Source organism: Mustela putorius, unplaced genomic scaffold (assembly GCF_011764305.1).
Source record: "Mustela putorius furo isolate JIRA1106 unplaced genomic scaffold, ASM1176430v1.1 tig00003850_pilon_pilon_pilon, whole genome shotgun sequence".
Taxonomy (NCBI): domain Eukaryota; kingdom Metazoa; phylum Chordata; class Mammalia; order Carnivora; family Mustelidae; genus Mustela; species Mustela putorius.
In genome coordinates, this window is record NW_025422002.1 from 12,491,891 (window position 1) to 12,509,281 (window position 17,391).

Here is a 17,391-nt window from a genome sequence, read left to right on the forward strand (position 1 = left end):
AGAAGGAAGACTCCTCTTTCAGTAACCTCAGTGGTAGAGGAAAGATAGCCCAAGGAGAAGGTTATAACTAGGGTTAGAATCTGCTCTGGTGGAAGGGAAGGAGCTAGTGAAGAGGGGTGCATGAGAGAAAATAATCCATATATATGTAGGTTCTCCTCGACTAGACACAGCCTTCCATCCTGTGTCCCCAGTCCAGTCTGTCTAGCTCATGTCTTGCATCAAACATGGGTTCAATGAATGAATTAAATGATACCAGGTAAGACTTCGGGGAACTGGAGATAAGAGTCATGTGAGGCAAAGGTGTTTTGCCCATCTCTACCTTGGAAAGAAACCTAGACAAATCTTTAAATGTCCTCTGCAAATAGTTTGAAGATGTTACCCCTGAATAATATGGTGCTAAGTCTGCTCCTTGTTTTACGCAGAGGAGCTAGAAAACCGTAGTTATTAGATTCCCAAATCCTGCTAAACCTCAAAATGCACAAGTTTTTTTCTCAAGAAAGAGCGATGGAAACACGTAACTGATTGGCAACAGTCATATTAAAACCAATAGTGTTATATGTCTTATTTAGATGATGATGCTTTTGGATAATGAACGTGTTAAAATTGACCATGAGACATAGCCTTACCAATTGTCAAAAGTCTAATATGATTGCAAAGTCACCCTTTGTATGTTGAAAGACAAAGGTACTTTTAGTAAGACTCAATTCATTCTTTTGTTTTCTATTAATTTATAATTTTGAAATTTTTTTTAAAGATTTTATTTATTTATTTGACAGAGAGAGATCACAAGTAGGCAGAGAGGCAGGCAGAGAGTGAGAGAGGAGGAAGCAGGCTCCCCGCCGAGCAGAGAGCCCGATGCGTGACTCGATCCGAGGACCCTGAGATCATGACCCGAGCCGAAGGCAGCAGCTTAACCCACTGAGCCACCCAGGCGCCCTTGAAAATTGTTTTAATTCATCTTTTAACTAAGTACCATTTTGTCTTTAAATGCTCCTACAATTAGGTATTTAAAAAACACATTTTGTCATTAAGAAGTATTGTTTCTTAGCACTGTACCAAGATCCAAAGAACAGGATATCTAAATCTGCATGCGCAGATTTTACGTGGAGTTTGTGTCCAGTAAATCATACTAAATACACAGTATCGAATACGTCATAAGCTAGTAGTGAATTGCATTCAGTTCAGTAAAATTGTATTATGTAAAGGTTAACTAATATATTTTCACCAGAAATTAAGTCTCTGCCAAACCTGTTCTTCCTGAAGGCTACATACTGATTCTGATACAATTTTTTTCATACCAAGATACATGAATTCTCTATAGGTGATTAATTATCCCATATATGACACTGAATGCCAGTGTTCTGGAAGTTGCTCTATATGTCAGATGATAGATCTGTAGAACAGACAGAGTGTGTCTTTCCCCCCCACCCCCATCCAGAGGCTCAAAGACAGGACAAATATTGCTTTAAAAAAAAAAAAAAAAAAGAGGTGCTGGGGGTTCGGGGGTGGGGAGAGGGTGGCTGGGTTATGGACAGTGGGGAGGATATGTGCTATAGTGAGTGATGTGAAATGTGTAACCTGATGATTCACAGACCTGTACCCCTGGGGCAAATAATACATTATATGTTAATAAAAATAATTTTTTAAAAAATATATGGAGATTAAAAAAGAAAGAGGTGTAGAGTGTTCTGCAGTGCTGTGTGTCATCAAGATTTGTAGAATTTTATAGCTAAATTTAAAGTTAAAAGAAAGGTTTTCTTTTCCAAGTCCCTCATTTTATAGATAAAGGAGTTAAAGACCAGAGAAGTCAAGCCACTTTTAGCCAGTTTTTCACTGAGCTAAAACTAGAAAGTAGACTTCCTGACCAGTTGAAGTGCAGTGTTAATTTCATTGCCTTCCAGAGAGGCCAGAAGTTCTCCCTCTGTGACTTACCAATAACACATGGAGCATAATAACATAATAACACATGGAGCACGTTCCTCTGTCTTTTAAGCAGGAGTAGAAGATGTGGGAAAATACTCTTGCATACATACAGGCACACTCAGCCTTTATATTTCTGGTCCCCAATCTAGAATTTCCGTCTTCTTTTCTAAGCTCTTAACTTCAGTCTTAAAGCAAACAGCAATCCAACGGGAGAAATAAATAATTCCTCTGTTGGTCCTCAGATTTTTCCACCCAATGGGTGGAACCTGAGTTTCAAGAATTAGTACACCATTCCTTAAACAAGTTAAAGACAGAGAGAGATTTACAGAGATAGACAGATTAGGTTTTCAGGATTTGTTCTTTATCTATGGGAATGAATTTAGGTCTTTGTGCCATGGTTACCCTCCTGGTCTATAGTCCACAGGAACCATGGTACCATGGTTGTCCTAGACCACTTCATCCACAAGTAATAAAAGCTATATTTATTAAGCATTACTATGTGCCATGCACTGTGCTGAGCACTTTCTGTGCCTTATCTCATCATTTCACATACAGATGATAGGTATTATTACATGGGACCCAAAAGCAACAAAATAAAATAGACATTTTCTCTCTTAAAAAATGCATACAAATAAAAAATGGCATTTTCTCTACAACTTCAGATTTCTGTATGTGTTCGGCAAATTTAGTTACACCAAATGGGGAGTATTTTTTAAATTCCTTTGTTGAAAATGCTAAACTCACCAAATAATTAGTTGCACTGATAGTTCATTGAATCTAATGTACAGCATGAGCATTTAATGATACAGAAAATTTGTTCATAAGATTTAAACTTTCAGGGGAACTTTGACTTATAAAAATTCACATTTTATTTAGATTATAGCAGAAGGCTTTCACATTAATATATCCTAATTCTAAAATGATTTTTAGAAGTCATTTTGAGCTATTTTTTAGTAGGTTACAGAAAAGCAAGACTAGCAAATATAGTCATTGTCTATGTTTGGCTGGGTTTTTTCCTAACAGAAATTTTATTTTATTATTCTTCTAATTGAAATATTGTTGACACACAATGTTACATTAGTTTCAGGTGCACAACATAGTGATTCAGTGTCTCTATCTCTATATGTTCACATGCTATGTTACACTTACCTGTGTGTACATATGCTACACTTACACAGTGTAACGACCCTCTGTTACCATGTATCATTAGCTATATTCCCTATGCTGTACCTTTCATCCCTGTGACTTACTCCTTCCATAACTGGAAGTCTGTACCTCGTACTCCTCTTTGGCTGTCTGTTTATTTTAAATTAACTTTTTTGATTATCTTTTGAAAGAAGTGCTTTCCTAGGCATGTAAACTTGAGTGTATATTTATACTTTATTACCTATAAAAAATGTAACTAGAGCCTAGAGCAACATTGGGCACACAATAGACATTCAAATAATGACTCATTGAGTGAAAAGAGGGTACTGTGCACTCTGTACAGATTGTTGGTGATTCTGATGCCTCTGTTTTGGTATAGAAACTGGTGGTCTCCAGTCTTTACACCAAAATTTCTTCTCCTTTCAATATGCCATAATTCTTACTGGGTGCTGCTTTTATGATCACTTTCCCAGACGTCCCTGGGTACATATTGTCTCATTTTCTGTTTTTAAACCTGATGCTTTAAATTCATCAAGCATTTGTTGCACCAGGAGCAAAAATGAGAAAACCTGGTACTCATAGATTCTAGTAGAATAACCAATATAGAAGCACAGTCCTGGTTTGCTATCTGAGCTAATAGATGGTATGCAACAGAAGCCCATCATTTAGGAAGGTTTTCTAAACTGTCCCAAACTGCAAGTTTTTGATACACTCGCTCCTCACTGGGAGTAGGGCTGACTTATCAGCATCTTCTAGGGAAGATACATAATTTTTGAGGTTATCAAGTGATTCTAATATGCCCTGCCTCCCCTCTCCTCCTTACTTCACTGAGAACTGCTGACGTACAGGGAATAAACATAGTTAGTACAGGGAAACAAATGACTGGACAAGCTTCCAGAGAAGGATTTCTAAAGGGATCTGCTATCTGGTTCTCAGGTTGTTGTTGTTTTTCTGTTTTATTTCGACATATATTCTACAAAGATTTAATATGTGCTGGACATTATACTAAATGCTAAGGATATGGTAATGAGCAAGATTCCTGCCTTCGTGCAGATTACATAAGGGAGGCAAGAAAACACTGTCAATTACTCGGATCAGTGCTCCGAAAGAGAATACAATGAGTAATGAGATCATATCCTGAGGGGTCTAAACAAATCTGGGTCAGAGGGGTGGGGGACTGAGATAAGAACAGGAGCAACCATTCATCTCATCGCCTAGGCCTAAGAGAATGGGGAAGAGTGAGTAGAGAGACAAGATTTTTGACCAAAAAATGGCAATTGTTTAAAGATTTCCATTTGCAGAGGTCATGGGCAGAGGATATATTTATCAAATGGATATAAGCTAATTAATTTAAAAGCATCCTAACTAAGAGGTAAGATTCTCTTCCTCTCTAACTGGGAGGTCTTTAAGGAGGCCCCCATAAACACAGTAGTTGTACTCGTTAGTGATAACGCTTATTTGGGGCTACATAAAATGTATTTATGAATTTGAGACTTGGGGGTGTGCTGCAGTCTCTCCTCCAGCCAACTGAAATGGAATTCACCAAGTATTCAGATGGAAATGTGTTTATGTGCTTTAGTGTCGTAGGGTAGAATGCTACCTTTAGCATTATAACTATAGCAGGAAACCATCCATTTATTCATTCCTGCATTCAGCAACCATTGAGGGAGCACCACTAAGTGCTAGAGATATAGATGAGTATGACCAACGCTGCCCTCAAGGAGCTACAGTGTGGTGAAGGAGATGGTCATAAAAACACACCTCTGTGCTACCATCTAGGGAGGGTCAGAGTAGAGCTGTGCGGAGGGCAGTGTTAACTGTGATATCCACATGTCCTGACGGGAAAATACAGAGAGTCCAAAGCACAACCCAGAAGCAGTATTATTCAAAATAATAATTTGCACACCTGGGTGGCACAATCGGCTAAGTGTCCTACTCTTGGTTTCAGCTCAGACTGTGATCTCAGGGTGGTGAAATGGAAGCCCACATGGGGCTCTGCACTTAGCGGGGAGTTGGCTTAGTTTCCCCTCTCTCCCTCTCTGTCCTTCCCCCCTGCACTTGCACTCACAAGTGCTCAGGGTCTCTCTCTCTCTCTCTCTCAAATATATGAATAAATCTTAAAAAAAAAAAAAGAATATTTTGCAGATTGCATTGGTACAGGGTGAAGAGGGGAAGAAAAACCATCTTAGTCAAAAAAGGTACAGATGATTTTTCCCCCAACCTAGGCCTTACTAACCTCTGGTAAATGTCCCACTTTGCCTTTCTTTCTTTAGTTTTCTTCTTCTTTACACTTCCTCACCCCACAGGAAGCCAAATGTTAAGTAAGGAAATGGTCTTTTTGACAAACATCATTAAGTGGTAATCCTGGAGAGTCAAGGGAATGATTATGGCTTCTCTTTACTAAATGTAAAAGTACTCTCTAGTTTAATAACATGAAAGAGAGCACCATCCATATTTCTTTTTAACAGGGACAAAATAGATCATACAGGCTCTTGGAGAACAAAGCCGGTCTGTACAACTTTGAATTCAGCACAGTTCTTCCCTTCAGTTTGTGAAACGTGTTGATCTTTTTAGGGCCTGACTTTATGTCAGGTGGTGGGGATGAGAAAATGAGTAAGACATTGTCCCTGGCCTTCAGGATATTGTTCTGTAGTGAGATTAATAAACATGTAAAATAAAAAGTACAGTTTGAAATTGCTGTATTGAAGAAATTACCTAGGGCTATTGGAGTACAGGCAATAATAAATTCTGCCTGAAGAAGTCAAGGAAAGCCTCACAAATAAGGTAACATTTGACTTGGGTTTTGAGGGATGAATAGGAGCTGACCCTCACCTATTTTATATGTAAGTAAATACACTTTTCTTTCTTTGCTGAGCTCTTAGATTCTTTCACTTTCTCAGCAAGATCATGCATTAATATTTTTCAGTTAAAAAAGTGAATAGTGTAATTTTTACTGATAGCCTATGCTATTGCCGTGAAATAAAAACCTGAACGAAGCTGGAGTAGAAAAACCAGACTTTGAGCTTGGTGGAGGGGAGGGGGAGCTTTTACTGTGTGGGTGCTAGGACTTGGGGAGAGCAGCAGTGATTCAGTGATACATCCCTGTCTTTTCTCTCCCTTTCTAGCCATCAGGTTTGGGCGGATGCCGCAGGCTGAGAAGGAGAAGCTGTTGGCGGAGATCTCAAGTGATATCGACCAGCTGAACCCAGAGTCGGCTGATCTCCGGGCCCTGGCAAAGCATTTGTATGACTCATACATAAAGTCCTTCCCGCTGACCAAAGCAAAGGCGAGGGCAATCTTGACAGGAAAGACAACAGACAAATCAGTTAGTTCTCTTCTGCTGTCTTCATTTGGGGGTGGCTGGGTTTGTGGCGGTGGTTGTTGTCTTTGAGAAGATCATTCACCCTGTTACACACACATGTGGGTTGTGTTCAGCTGTTGGCTGTTAGATATCGAAGACTGAAACACAAGAAAGGAAATGTTTTCAGATAGGTTAAGTAAACCTTATTTTGAAAAGGGAAAAAGTCCTTCAAGTTCTCATAAATTCTGTGAGAAAAGTATAAACCCCACCTTCCTTCCTGCTGCCCTCCTTCAGGACCCAACTCTTTTCTCAACATCAGAATAACTGGCCACAGCTGCATCCATTCCAGCAGCCCCGCGTGTCTCTGGGAGGGGCCTAACCTCGGTTTGGAAGAGGTATTTGGCCCCGTTATTTTACAGTTCAGGAGAACAGCTAAAGTTACTTAGGAAGTTCCATGTGGAGCATAAAAATACATGTAGACATTATACTACCTTTCTTTCCTCGTAGCTCTACTGATGGGAGGCTCTATGCTTTGATTACGTATGTGAATTTTATCTTCTGTGAGGCTCTGAGCTGCCTGGGTTGCTCCTCCCATAGATTCTCAAATATCTACAGGCTCCTTGATTACAGTTTAGAAAACCCAGAAATTATAATTGTTACTAAGTCAGATGTTCCAAAGCAGAAGTCTTTCTGAATAGGAAGCTGAGAAAGTAACATGAAATCTGATTAAAACAAGACACAACACCTGAATTTGAGTTTCAGTTATGCCATCAGCTTGCACTGTGACGTGTATCACATCTCTGTCCCTGTTTTCACAGACAGGGGTCTCACTTTGATGGTACTGTCTGCAGCAGGTTCCTAGGGTTTTAAGAAGAAGCGCAGAACACATTCAGAAGACAAGGTCCCAGCCCTTGAAAATCCTTTTGTGCTTTTATTTATTTTCAAATGAACACCTCCAGGAGATGCATACAATTGTGTAACTTTGTCTCCCCTCCATTATATTTGGGGGGAAATATCAGCCTTCAATGTATTTTAAAGACAATCTCAAGATGTGATTTTTTTTTTCCTTTTGGCTATAAACCATTAGAGTAGTGTCAGCTAATAGTTAAAAAAAAAAAAACCGTGGGATATTGCTGTGTAAAGAGCCAAATGCCAAGGAGGACAATGAGTTTTCTGACTGCAAGAGAGGTCACAAACCTGAACAGTATTATGTATATCCGATTCTTCAGAATTTCAAAATATCTTACACATTCATTATGTTCAAGACACACAGCCATCTGACAGCTGCTGTTATTATCCTGTTTTTAAAGATGAGGAGACTAACGTCCTAAGAGGTTAAACATTTTGCCCTGAAATCACACAGCATGCGGAAGAACCCTGTGATGCGAGATTACTAACTTCTACCTCAGTGCATTCCAAGCAGGGTACACCCTCCCGGAAGCTCGTCTTCCCGTTGGCTGGCGATGAGCCGTGTGGAGAGAGACACTAGGAAAGATTCACCTTGGGAAAACAACCTGTGTTATTTATTTTTAGCAGTTTTTAGAACGGCAGGAATCGTCTACCTTGCTCTGCTATGCTGATATAGTCACAACCAGGAAATTTCTGGGTTTTGCTCTTTTGTTCTTCCCAAATTTTAGCGTCTAGGACAACTATCTTCCATAGGGGCAGGACTACAGACTCTAGGCCCTAGACAAGCTGAGTCCGTGTATCCGTTAAATGCCCCCCCGAAAAATCAGGGAGTAGCAAAACAAAAGCAAGCAAAGACCTCTATGTCACTGATGTGGCTATAGAAAATCAACTGTGTTTATTTGAAGGGAGAGAAAGAAAAGGAAAACTGGTGACCTGACTAAAAGGGGTTAAGAGCTGAAGGCAGATTGCCGCTGCTTGCTGAGATCCTGTGTTGGGTAGGGACCTGGAGGCCAGGAGGCCCCGAGCTGGGAAGGAAGCACTGACAGGGAAAGAGTCCGAATGCACACTGTTTACTCCACAGTTTTGCCTCAGGCCATTTAGTTTCCAGAACTGCTTTCCCACTTTCTCTGTATCTCCCAGTCCAGACCTGCAATCTTTGCTGGAAATCCTATCAATTTAATCGTACCTGAAAGATAGGAGGAAGGCATTAAAAAAACATTTTTTCTTCTAGTAGTCAAGAAATCAGACGTACACTACTGGTGACCTGCATGGTCTCTTATGTGTCACTGAAGGGCAGAGAGCCCAGTCCACTATAAATCACTTTAAAACCTCACGCCAATTGGCAATTTGGCTCGAAATCTTTGAGTTAAAAATAAGATAATTGTAGGTTCCTTATGGGATAAATAGGTATTATGGTATTTTAAGAGAAAGGGCTGCAAAATGCTTGATTATAGGCTTTGCAAGTTCAGAGGCCAAATGTTTGTCATGTTTTCCCCTACAGTAACTAAGACTGTGCTTTTGCCCATAATAGTTACTCAGAATGTATTTGTTTAATTGAATTAAAAAACTGTTGCCTATGCCCCTTTGAAATTCTGGACTTTGTACGGAGAGCCTCTAACTAACCCAATATTTGCTGACCAACCTGGACATCATTAATGGTCTGGATCGAGGCAGAATTGCCTCTTGTTAGGGTCTGGAAAGGAAAGCAAGACTGGGCCAAATTAAAATAATCCACTCCCTGATTACACAAAACCTGAAATAGAATTGTTTGGCTCTCTCTTTTCTCCTTATCTTGCAAAATCAAATTAAGCACTAGTGGAAAGAAATAGTTCAGAGAGAAAATGGGAGAGGGGAAAAAAAAAATCCAAAATGTGATTTCCAATGAGACTAGAGATTTGTTCTTTATCTGACGTGGTCATGTTATTTATTTGATAGCATCTCTCTCAGGGGTGTTATGTTATCTCTTGGCCAAGACTTATGAAAGTTAAGATTTGCATTGATAGGATAGGTCGTGCGGAAGTATGGACTCTCGAGAGGGTGGGGGATATGGAAAAGTGGCCATGGCTGGTGCAGTAGGACAGCGTGGATCTCATTATAGACCCTGCTTGAGATTGATGTCATTCGTGTTGGTTAGGCCAAGCCTGGGGGGAGGCTGCTCAGCATAAAGGATGGCCAGTTACCCAGAGTCTTTGGAAGAGGAAACGACTCTATTGAAGTGGCCATTCTGTAAATTTATCCTACTGCTCCATTTAACCATTGCCTGTTCTGTCTTATTTGGGGATATACCTGCTAATCTCTCCTCTTGGAACCTCTACCAGCATTTGCCTCCAGGCCAAGCAGGGCTTCTTGCTTCTCAACTAAACTTCCATCTCCTGTATCTTATTTCCTGGTGCCCCTCACACCTTTCAAAACAGATAAATGAGCAGATATGTGCTTCCGCTTCCCTCCTGTCTTTTTAACTTTGACATTGTGTCTTCAGGGTATGATACCCCTACTTTTCATTGCCTTGCCTGAAAGAATGATGCTTGGGAGTTTTAGGCTCAGGGCTAGATGAATATGGAATTGCTGGATATAGCTAACCCGAGAAGAAAGTTTACTAACAGGAAGCCTTTTAGTCACCCTGTGGTGGCACTGACTCTCCCTCAGTCTCTTTCCCTTTCAGTGACTTGTAGCAGCCAGCACCTTCTTTAAGAGATCCCACTGAACTCTGAAAACCATAACTCTAGAACCGGTGTGCTGGGTTTCATGATGGCAATTTGAGAAGCGAATGGACTTTGGAAGTTCCCAGTGTTTGGCTATTACCCCTATGCGATGAACACACTGGGTGTATCATTGTCACATGATCCCATGTTTGTTGGTGAAAATAAACAAAGAGTGGTTTTCAAAAGCCATTTTAAGTGCCATGGCTTGTCATAAAACAACAAATAGAAAAACCCTTCGTGCGCCTGCCAACTTTTCATGCCATATCTGAGAGATGGTGAGGCCCTTGCTGCACTCTATCTGCCAATAAGGAATAAAACTCGTTATTTGTACTATATTAGACTTTGGGTCCCAAAGCATCACATTGCTTCTGATGGGTACATGCAGAGTCACTGTTTCTATAATTACGAGAGCAAACTGGTGCCATCGTAAAACTGGTTTTTCTAAATAGTATGTGAAATATGAAACAACTAAATAATAAAACCAGTTTGGAAATGTAAACTTCGGTGAAAACCATTCTGTACCCATTCAGATGTTCCCATTCTAAAATTTACAGTGGCTGTCAAACCCAGTAACTCTCGGAGCTATTGGAAAGGTATCTGTTCTTTTCTGTCCTACACTTAGAGCTGAACAAAGGTGGTTTCTTTTCCCTTCATCTGTGGAAAAATCTGAGTGAGTTGGAATTTACTCCCCTGAGAAGAAAGATACCAGACAAACCATCAGAGAAGAGAGACTTAGGGGCCCCAATATAAATAAAGAGCAGGCTAGTAGTGCTGACTTGTTTGGGTGGCTAATGAAGAAACGGGGTTCCTGGGATCCTTAATCTAGATGTTAATGTGAATAAAATAAATTCCTTTATTGCCAGGACCATCAGGACTAGCCAAAGATATAACAGATCTGAACCAATTGTGTTCTTTCAGACAACAAATTAAAAAGATTGAAGAAAAGCATGGGAACTTTTTTTTTTTTTTTTTTTTGGTAACGATTAGTTTGCCAGCTGAGTAACACTTTGGCTGGCAATGGATGGTTTTTTAAGAGCTGTGATTATATTCTAGTTCATTGGAGTGTGAATAATTCTTCCCATTAAGCTTTTATTTGTCTTAAATCTCTAAACCATGCAGGAAAACAGAATTACATTTGAGAGATTGTTCAGACTTCCCTTCTGTCACATCCAGCACTTAGCTAGCACTTCTAGGAAATAATTGCTCAAAGGCACTGCCTCCAAGACCTTACCATGGAAGAGGTTGGGTTTAAAAGCCGAAATTTCTCCCAGGATAGTCATTTTATTTAAAGAAGGAATAGTGGGGAAGTCATGTAGAAAGCAAGAGAAAGGGAAAAGAACTAGTCATGAGTCAGGATATCTAGTTGCAGTTCATGGTTTGCTGTAAATAGTTACTTGACTTTGGATTGTCTTTTGACTTCATTCAGTGTATTCGTACCTCGTCAGAGAATGATGATGTGGGTGATTTCTGAAGACCCCTTTGGTTCTGTAAATCCCATGGTTCTCAACAGGAGGAAAATAGAAATGGGCAAAACCAGAAGTTAAAGAAACCTAACCAATGCATTTTGATGAACAGTCACCCACTAGAGCTAATCCAGGGGAACCAAGTCTCTTAAAGGATGAAAGCCAGTCAGAAGTATAAATAAAGGAAGAAGGAAACAAAATGAAGAAGATAGGCCCTAAGAATTCAGTTTCTCTTCCTTGAGCCTTTGCTCTAATCTGTCATGAAAACTAAGGATATCAAAAGAGCTCCTTGAGAGGGGGCAAAAATTTTTCCAGGCCAGTTTTAACTCTGACATGGTTACCAAAGGATGGTCTGTGAGAGGGTAGAGCTGTCTGTTATACTCATTCCAGTCTCCCAAATTGAAACAATCATCAGGACAATCTGTGCTTCATTAGTTGACTTTCTCGTTTATCTCCTTTACCTTGTTATTTTATTATTCAAAAAGAGCTGTAAACTTAAAGCATTCATGCATAATCCCTTTCATAACTTGTATATTAAAATGCTGATGTTATGGATTACTAAGGAACACTATTGTTCTATTTTTCCAGTCAAAAAAGCCAACTTTTATTACTGTACTGTATTTTCGTTATTAAGCCAGCTTCCCTCATGATCGTTGTGCTATACAATAGAGGCATGCAAGAGGCCAGTAACTAAACTTAATAACCTGTATAAAACAGTACCTTTAATCCCATCCTGGCTTTGATATGTGGAGCCAAATGAAAATATATCAAAATTAATTACATTTGATGTATCTCTCCAAAGAAATGTAATTTCCTCTTACAGAGACTGTTTTTGCTTCCCAAGAAAAATATCATGTTGAAGTACAATTTTCTTCATCATGTCAGTCTCACCTTTTTCTGGTCTGTCCAGCATAGGAGAAGTACAAGTATCGTAATGGCCAAAGGCAGACTCACTGGGAAATGAATGAAGCTTAAGTGTCAGGGCTTGGCCTCAGCGGAAGCCTCTTCCAGTGCTGCCAGAAGGGTCTGAGTAGTTTTGCTTTTTATTGAACCCAACAATTGTCTAGATGTGCCCAATGATTGTGTGTATTTCCGGCCCCACAAAACCTGGATCTATCCCTGTAGTGTCCCAGATGTTCGTAAACATTCTTTCCTGTGAAGAAGAAATGCTTATCTCGCCCTTTGATATAGTGTCTGAATATAAATACATCGTTAGCTGCAAACTAGAAGTATAAAATCATTAAGACCAAATTTGAGGATGATGTAATGGCAGATCATCAGATGATACCATACAAGCTAATAGAACATGGAAGGCTTCCTTTTGATTTGTAGAGAATAAATATGGAAGTGAAATTTCATTTTCTATAGAATATTTTACCAGAAGTATAATATTAAGTTAATGATCCAAGATAAATTGTGCAGGTCAAATTCCACTTGATTTTAAGTGGTTCGCTTTCTGTAAATCAGGCAACTCTCTATGTTTTCCCTGTTGCAGGCGTGGGAGGTCCCAACATGAAATGTGTGAGTTAAGTGTTGGCAATCTAAGAATAGGTGAGTTGGTGGCAAAGAAAGGACACCTCATGTTTGGTGATCCCTTTTGCAGTTTGAGAGATTTACACAGAGGCTGAAAGTACCTATGCAGACTTCCAGAAACTCAAGGAAAACAGCAAAATCTTAGAAAAACAAAAAAATCCACTTGGCATTCATTTGCATTTGAATACCCAGAATTCTTTACCAGTTCACCACTTTTTCAAAAATGCTGAAGGGATTTAAAAAAAAAAAAAAAAACCAACAAAAAAAAAGAACTGGAATGGTTTGGCATGGTGGTGGGGGCTGCTGATTCTTTTCTCTGTCCTTGAGTGTTTACTGCCAGGAAATCCTGACCAACATCGATTGCCAAGGGGTTAAAGTCACATTGTTGTTAAATTGGGAGAGAAAATTAGCAGGATTTTGTGCCCTATGTTCAACTATCACAGAGTTTCAAAAACAGGAACCTGGGGCTTTATATGAGGGGACAGGGGAAGTCAAGGGGAAGAGTCACAGGGTGACTTATCAGGGCATAGTTCCAGATAAATTGCTTACATGGAGGTGGAAGAATTTCATGCATACATTCTGTGCCAAGAAGCCACATGGTTGAGCAGAAGCTCGTCCAGGAGTTGAAGTGGGTAGCTCTGGGTACAGTCTTTCTATATGTGAAGAGGGGATGATTTATATTCACGTTATTTTGTTATTAGGTCTGTATGGTATTGATACCATCAGATTCTCCTGGCAGTAAAGAAAGCCAATATATCATTGATAGAAATTATAATATGCTGCAGAACTCCTAGAGGACAGAAATCACATTTTCTGTAGGTTCCATAAAAGCAAGTCTTTCTCATGATTAGAATCTGACCTTCTGGGGAAACAGTACATTTTAACTGATGTGACTGATTAGCTGCTCTTTTTTTCCCTCTCTCGTTAATAATATTTATTCTGAAGTAGAGAAAAAAGAAAGCAAGCAGAATGTCCAAAAACAGTAAGCATTATTTGTTCCTAATTTACTTGAAGAATTAGATAGAGCCACCAAGCAGACTTACTCTTGGGTTCCTGCTCCTGCCATCTTTTGGGGTTGACTAAATGATACCATTGAAGTGAATTTTTTGGTTAAAAAAGGTAAGAATTTCTGGAATAATTCCAGTGAATGGTGTTGAAATAAAATGCAGGCTTGGTAGTCTACTCAACATCTAAGGGTCCTTAGCATTAGTGTTATTTCTTCAGTGTAGACCAGACTTAATAGATTGGTGAAAATCATAGACTTGTGTAGAGATTCATAGTTAGAATCTCCGAACCAGTGGGTCTTAAAGGTGCTTACTCCTGCCACTCATTATACAGCTTCCTCTTGCCCATCAGGAGGGAATTCTCAGCATCTCTGCCTGAAGAAACTCTAGTACATCTGAGACTTCATGTTCAGTGTACATGCATGTTCATGTTCACACATATCCACATGTACACACACACCCCCTCCACACATACACGCAGAGCTGCTGAGAAAGGCAACTAGAAAATCTTCAAGGGAAAAGATGGAAACATCCAATGTAATCTGTTCCCCTCAGTTGAGAAATTTGAGCCTAGGAAAGATAAATGACTTTCCTAAAGTCACATACTTAACCATAGAGCCAAAGCTAGAGTGCAAATACTCTAACTCTTATTCCAGTGCTTTTGGGTAGACACTTATTTGAATGGGAGTGGGGGTTTAACTTATATAGTTCAGTGTTTCCAATGTGTATAAAATGCTGCCCCTTTTCAATCAGAGTAGCCTGGAGAATCAATTTCACAATGACCACATTCCTTTGGTCAGTTCTGTACAAGGAAATGAAAGCGATCACTTAATGACAACTTACTTTTGAAGGCAGCCTGTTGCAGACTTGAGTAACTGATGCATGTGTTTTATTGATTATTTGACCCTTACAGACAGATATTTTGAAAAATAACTTCAAAACCCTTTTTTAATTTTGCCACTTTATGCAGTGCTTACCCACAGGCTTTTAAACATCTGGCTTTTTCTGAAACAGATTGCTTCCAGAACATTAAGAAAAGAAATAGACATATTCTTGGCTCAGTATTCCTCATGTGCTTTCAAACTGATTTTTTATAGTTAAGTATATTTTACATGCACACTGAGTTTCATTTGAGATCTGAGTAGATTTAATCTAAAACTGCAAGATTACTTTATGTTCAAGTGGGTGTGTTCAACCCTGAGTTGCCGAAATGATTTTTTTTCACTGAAAGAAGTTTAAAAACACGTTCTCTTGAAAGCCAAGATAAACAACAGATTTTGTATGATTTGGACAACAGCAACAAAGACTCTCCACACAACCACAAAACTGGAACTATTAGCCAGTCACAGGTAAAAGTGTTGCACTATAAGTTGAAAGAAAAGAAGAACAAGTTTGGTCAAATATGTTTGGTCCCAGAAGACAAGAGGAATAATCGGGAGGTGAAAGTATTTTCTCATTAAGTATTTTCTACCTTAAAGATTTCAGTTAACAAAGCAAATGTGTATAAAGAAACTAGAATGGTGTTCACACTGAATTGGAAATCTCCAACTCAGCCTCTTCTCCCCCCCCCCCCCTTTTTTGCAGCCATTTGTTATCTATGATATGAATTCCTTAATGATGGGAGAAGATAAAATCAAGTTCAAGCACATCACCCCCTTGCAGGAGCAGAGCAAAGAGGTGGCCATTCGCATCTTTCAGGGATGTCAGTTCCGCTCAGTGGAAGCTGTTCAGGAGATCACAGAGTATGCCAAAAATATCCCTGGTTTTGTAAACCTTGACTTAAATGACCAAGTAACTCTCCTAAAATATGGCGTCCATGAGATCATTTACACGATGCTGGCCTCCTTGATGAATAAAGATGGGGTTCTCATATCGGAGGGCCAAGGATTCATGACAAGGGAGTTTCTAAAGAGCCTGAGAAAGCCCTTTGGTGACTTTATGGAACCCAAGTTTGAGTTTGCTGTGAAGTTCAACGCACTGGAATTAGATGACAGCGACTTGGCGATATTTATAGCCGTCATTATTCTCAGTGGAGGTAAGATTCATCTTTCAGTCTTCTGTGAGAGAGGGTGGGACGGGGGGGTGAGGGCTGGAAGAATTTTGACTTTCCTGAGCATTTGTCCTTTTCTCTGTACTTACTGCACTTTCCGACAGAAAATGCCAATGGCATGATGTCAGGAGAGCATCACTACACAGGTAAAATACCAGGAGAGAAGATCATAGATTTGTTGTTGGAAGGCTGTGGACAACCTAGGTTTTTCTTCTTTTATCCTTCATAATATTTTTTCAGCCAAATCCAAATGTGAAAAACAAATGCCCTCTTCTCCTTTTTTTTTTTTTCTTTTCTCTATCTTTTCCCTTCCCTTCTCTATTTTTCCCTTCTCTTCCCATCAGGCCAGTCTGTGCTTCAAGTCATTTAAGTAATGACATATACAACTTTGCTGGAGTCAGTGCTCACTTGACATAGAGAAAGTTCCTGCCCTACCATCAGAAAGATACTACTTTGAATTGCTTTCCTAATATCAGGAATCAAGGGATATTTATCTACTGACTTCTACCTATTCTCTCAGGTAGATTTCTCTGGTGGCTTCCCTTAGAGTACCTTTGGGAGGTAGTTGGCTATGATTAAGAATATAATCTGAACCAAACAGCACAGAGCAGAGAAATAAATTGAGTGATTTAGCAGTTCATTGTATTTTTGGCCTTGCAAGTACATTATCTAACTAACCAACTCCAAAAGCCAGGTTTTATACTAAATGCTACTTTCATTGGCTTCTCCACACATTTCCAACTTATGAAGAAGAAAGTTTTACTGTTGTCTCCCTTTATAAAAGTTGTTTTTAAGCAGTGAATTTTCATTACTGAAATGGGCTTCAGGCAAGCTTTCTGTGTGCCCTCGGCAGAATATCCTCTGTTGGCAAAAGCCAACATGGGGAGGGATGGTGGTCCTCTAGAGGTAAACTGTGCCTAACTATACAAGATATTGTAAAGAACACACTGCACTCTGTCCTCCTTTGTTGTCCAGTTACTTGAAAGCAGAATGCTTCTGAAATCAGGTGCAGCAAACCTGTGTTAAGTGCCTGCCATGTCCTAGGTCATATTCTAAGCATGTAGTATACATACACTTAATTCCCCAGCCCAGCAAGGTAGGTATCATTTTGCAGACAAGAAAATCAGAGGACTGAATGTTTTAGTCACTTGCCCAGGACTACCCAGCAAACAGGAGATGGGGAGCCAGGCTGATGAGCTCGGGCAGTCTGGGTCCAGGGTCTACAGTAATCCCGCCCTTTACGTGGCTTGGGTGCAGCTAGGTGTCAGTAGGGCACACAGGCTAACTCTGTGGCCTCTGGTGCTGCATCAAGTTGTAACTCATATAAAAGCGACGTTTGGGGAAGTTATGTTTAATGTAA

General features: G+C 39.7%; 1 protein-coding gene across 4 annotated transcripts in view; it reads left to right on the top strand.

The window, feature by feature from the left end:
• Window positions 1–17,391, top strand: part of PPARG (peroxisome proliferator activated receptor gamma) — a 132,469-nt gene that overhangs the window by 98,880 nt on the left and 16,198 nt on the right. For all 4 annotated transcript variants that reach the window (XM_045063327.1, XM_004738549.3, XM_045063328.1 and 1 more), the window contains exons 5-6: window positions 6,195–6,394; window positions 15,566–16,016. In XM_045063327.1, the coding sequence (XP_044919262.1) occupies window positions 6,195–6,394; window positions 15,566–16,016 (651 nt within the window). The remainder of the gene's footprint in view (window positions 1–6,194; window positions 6,395–15,565; window positions 16,017–17,391) is intronic.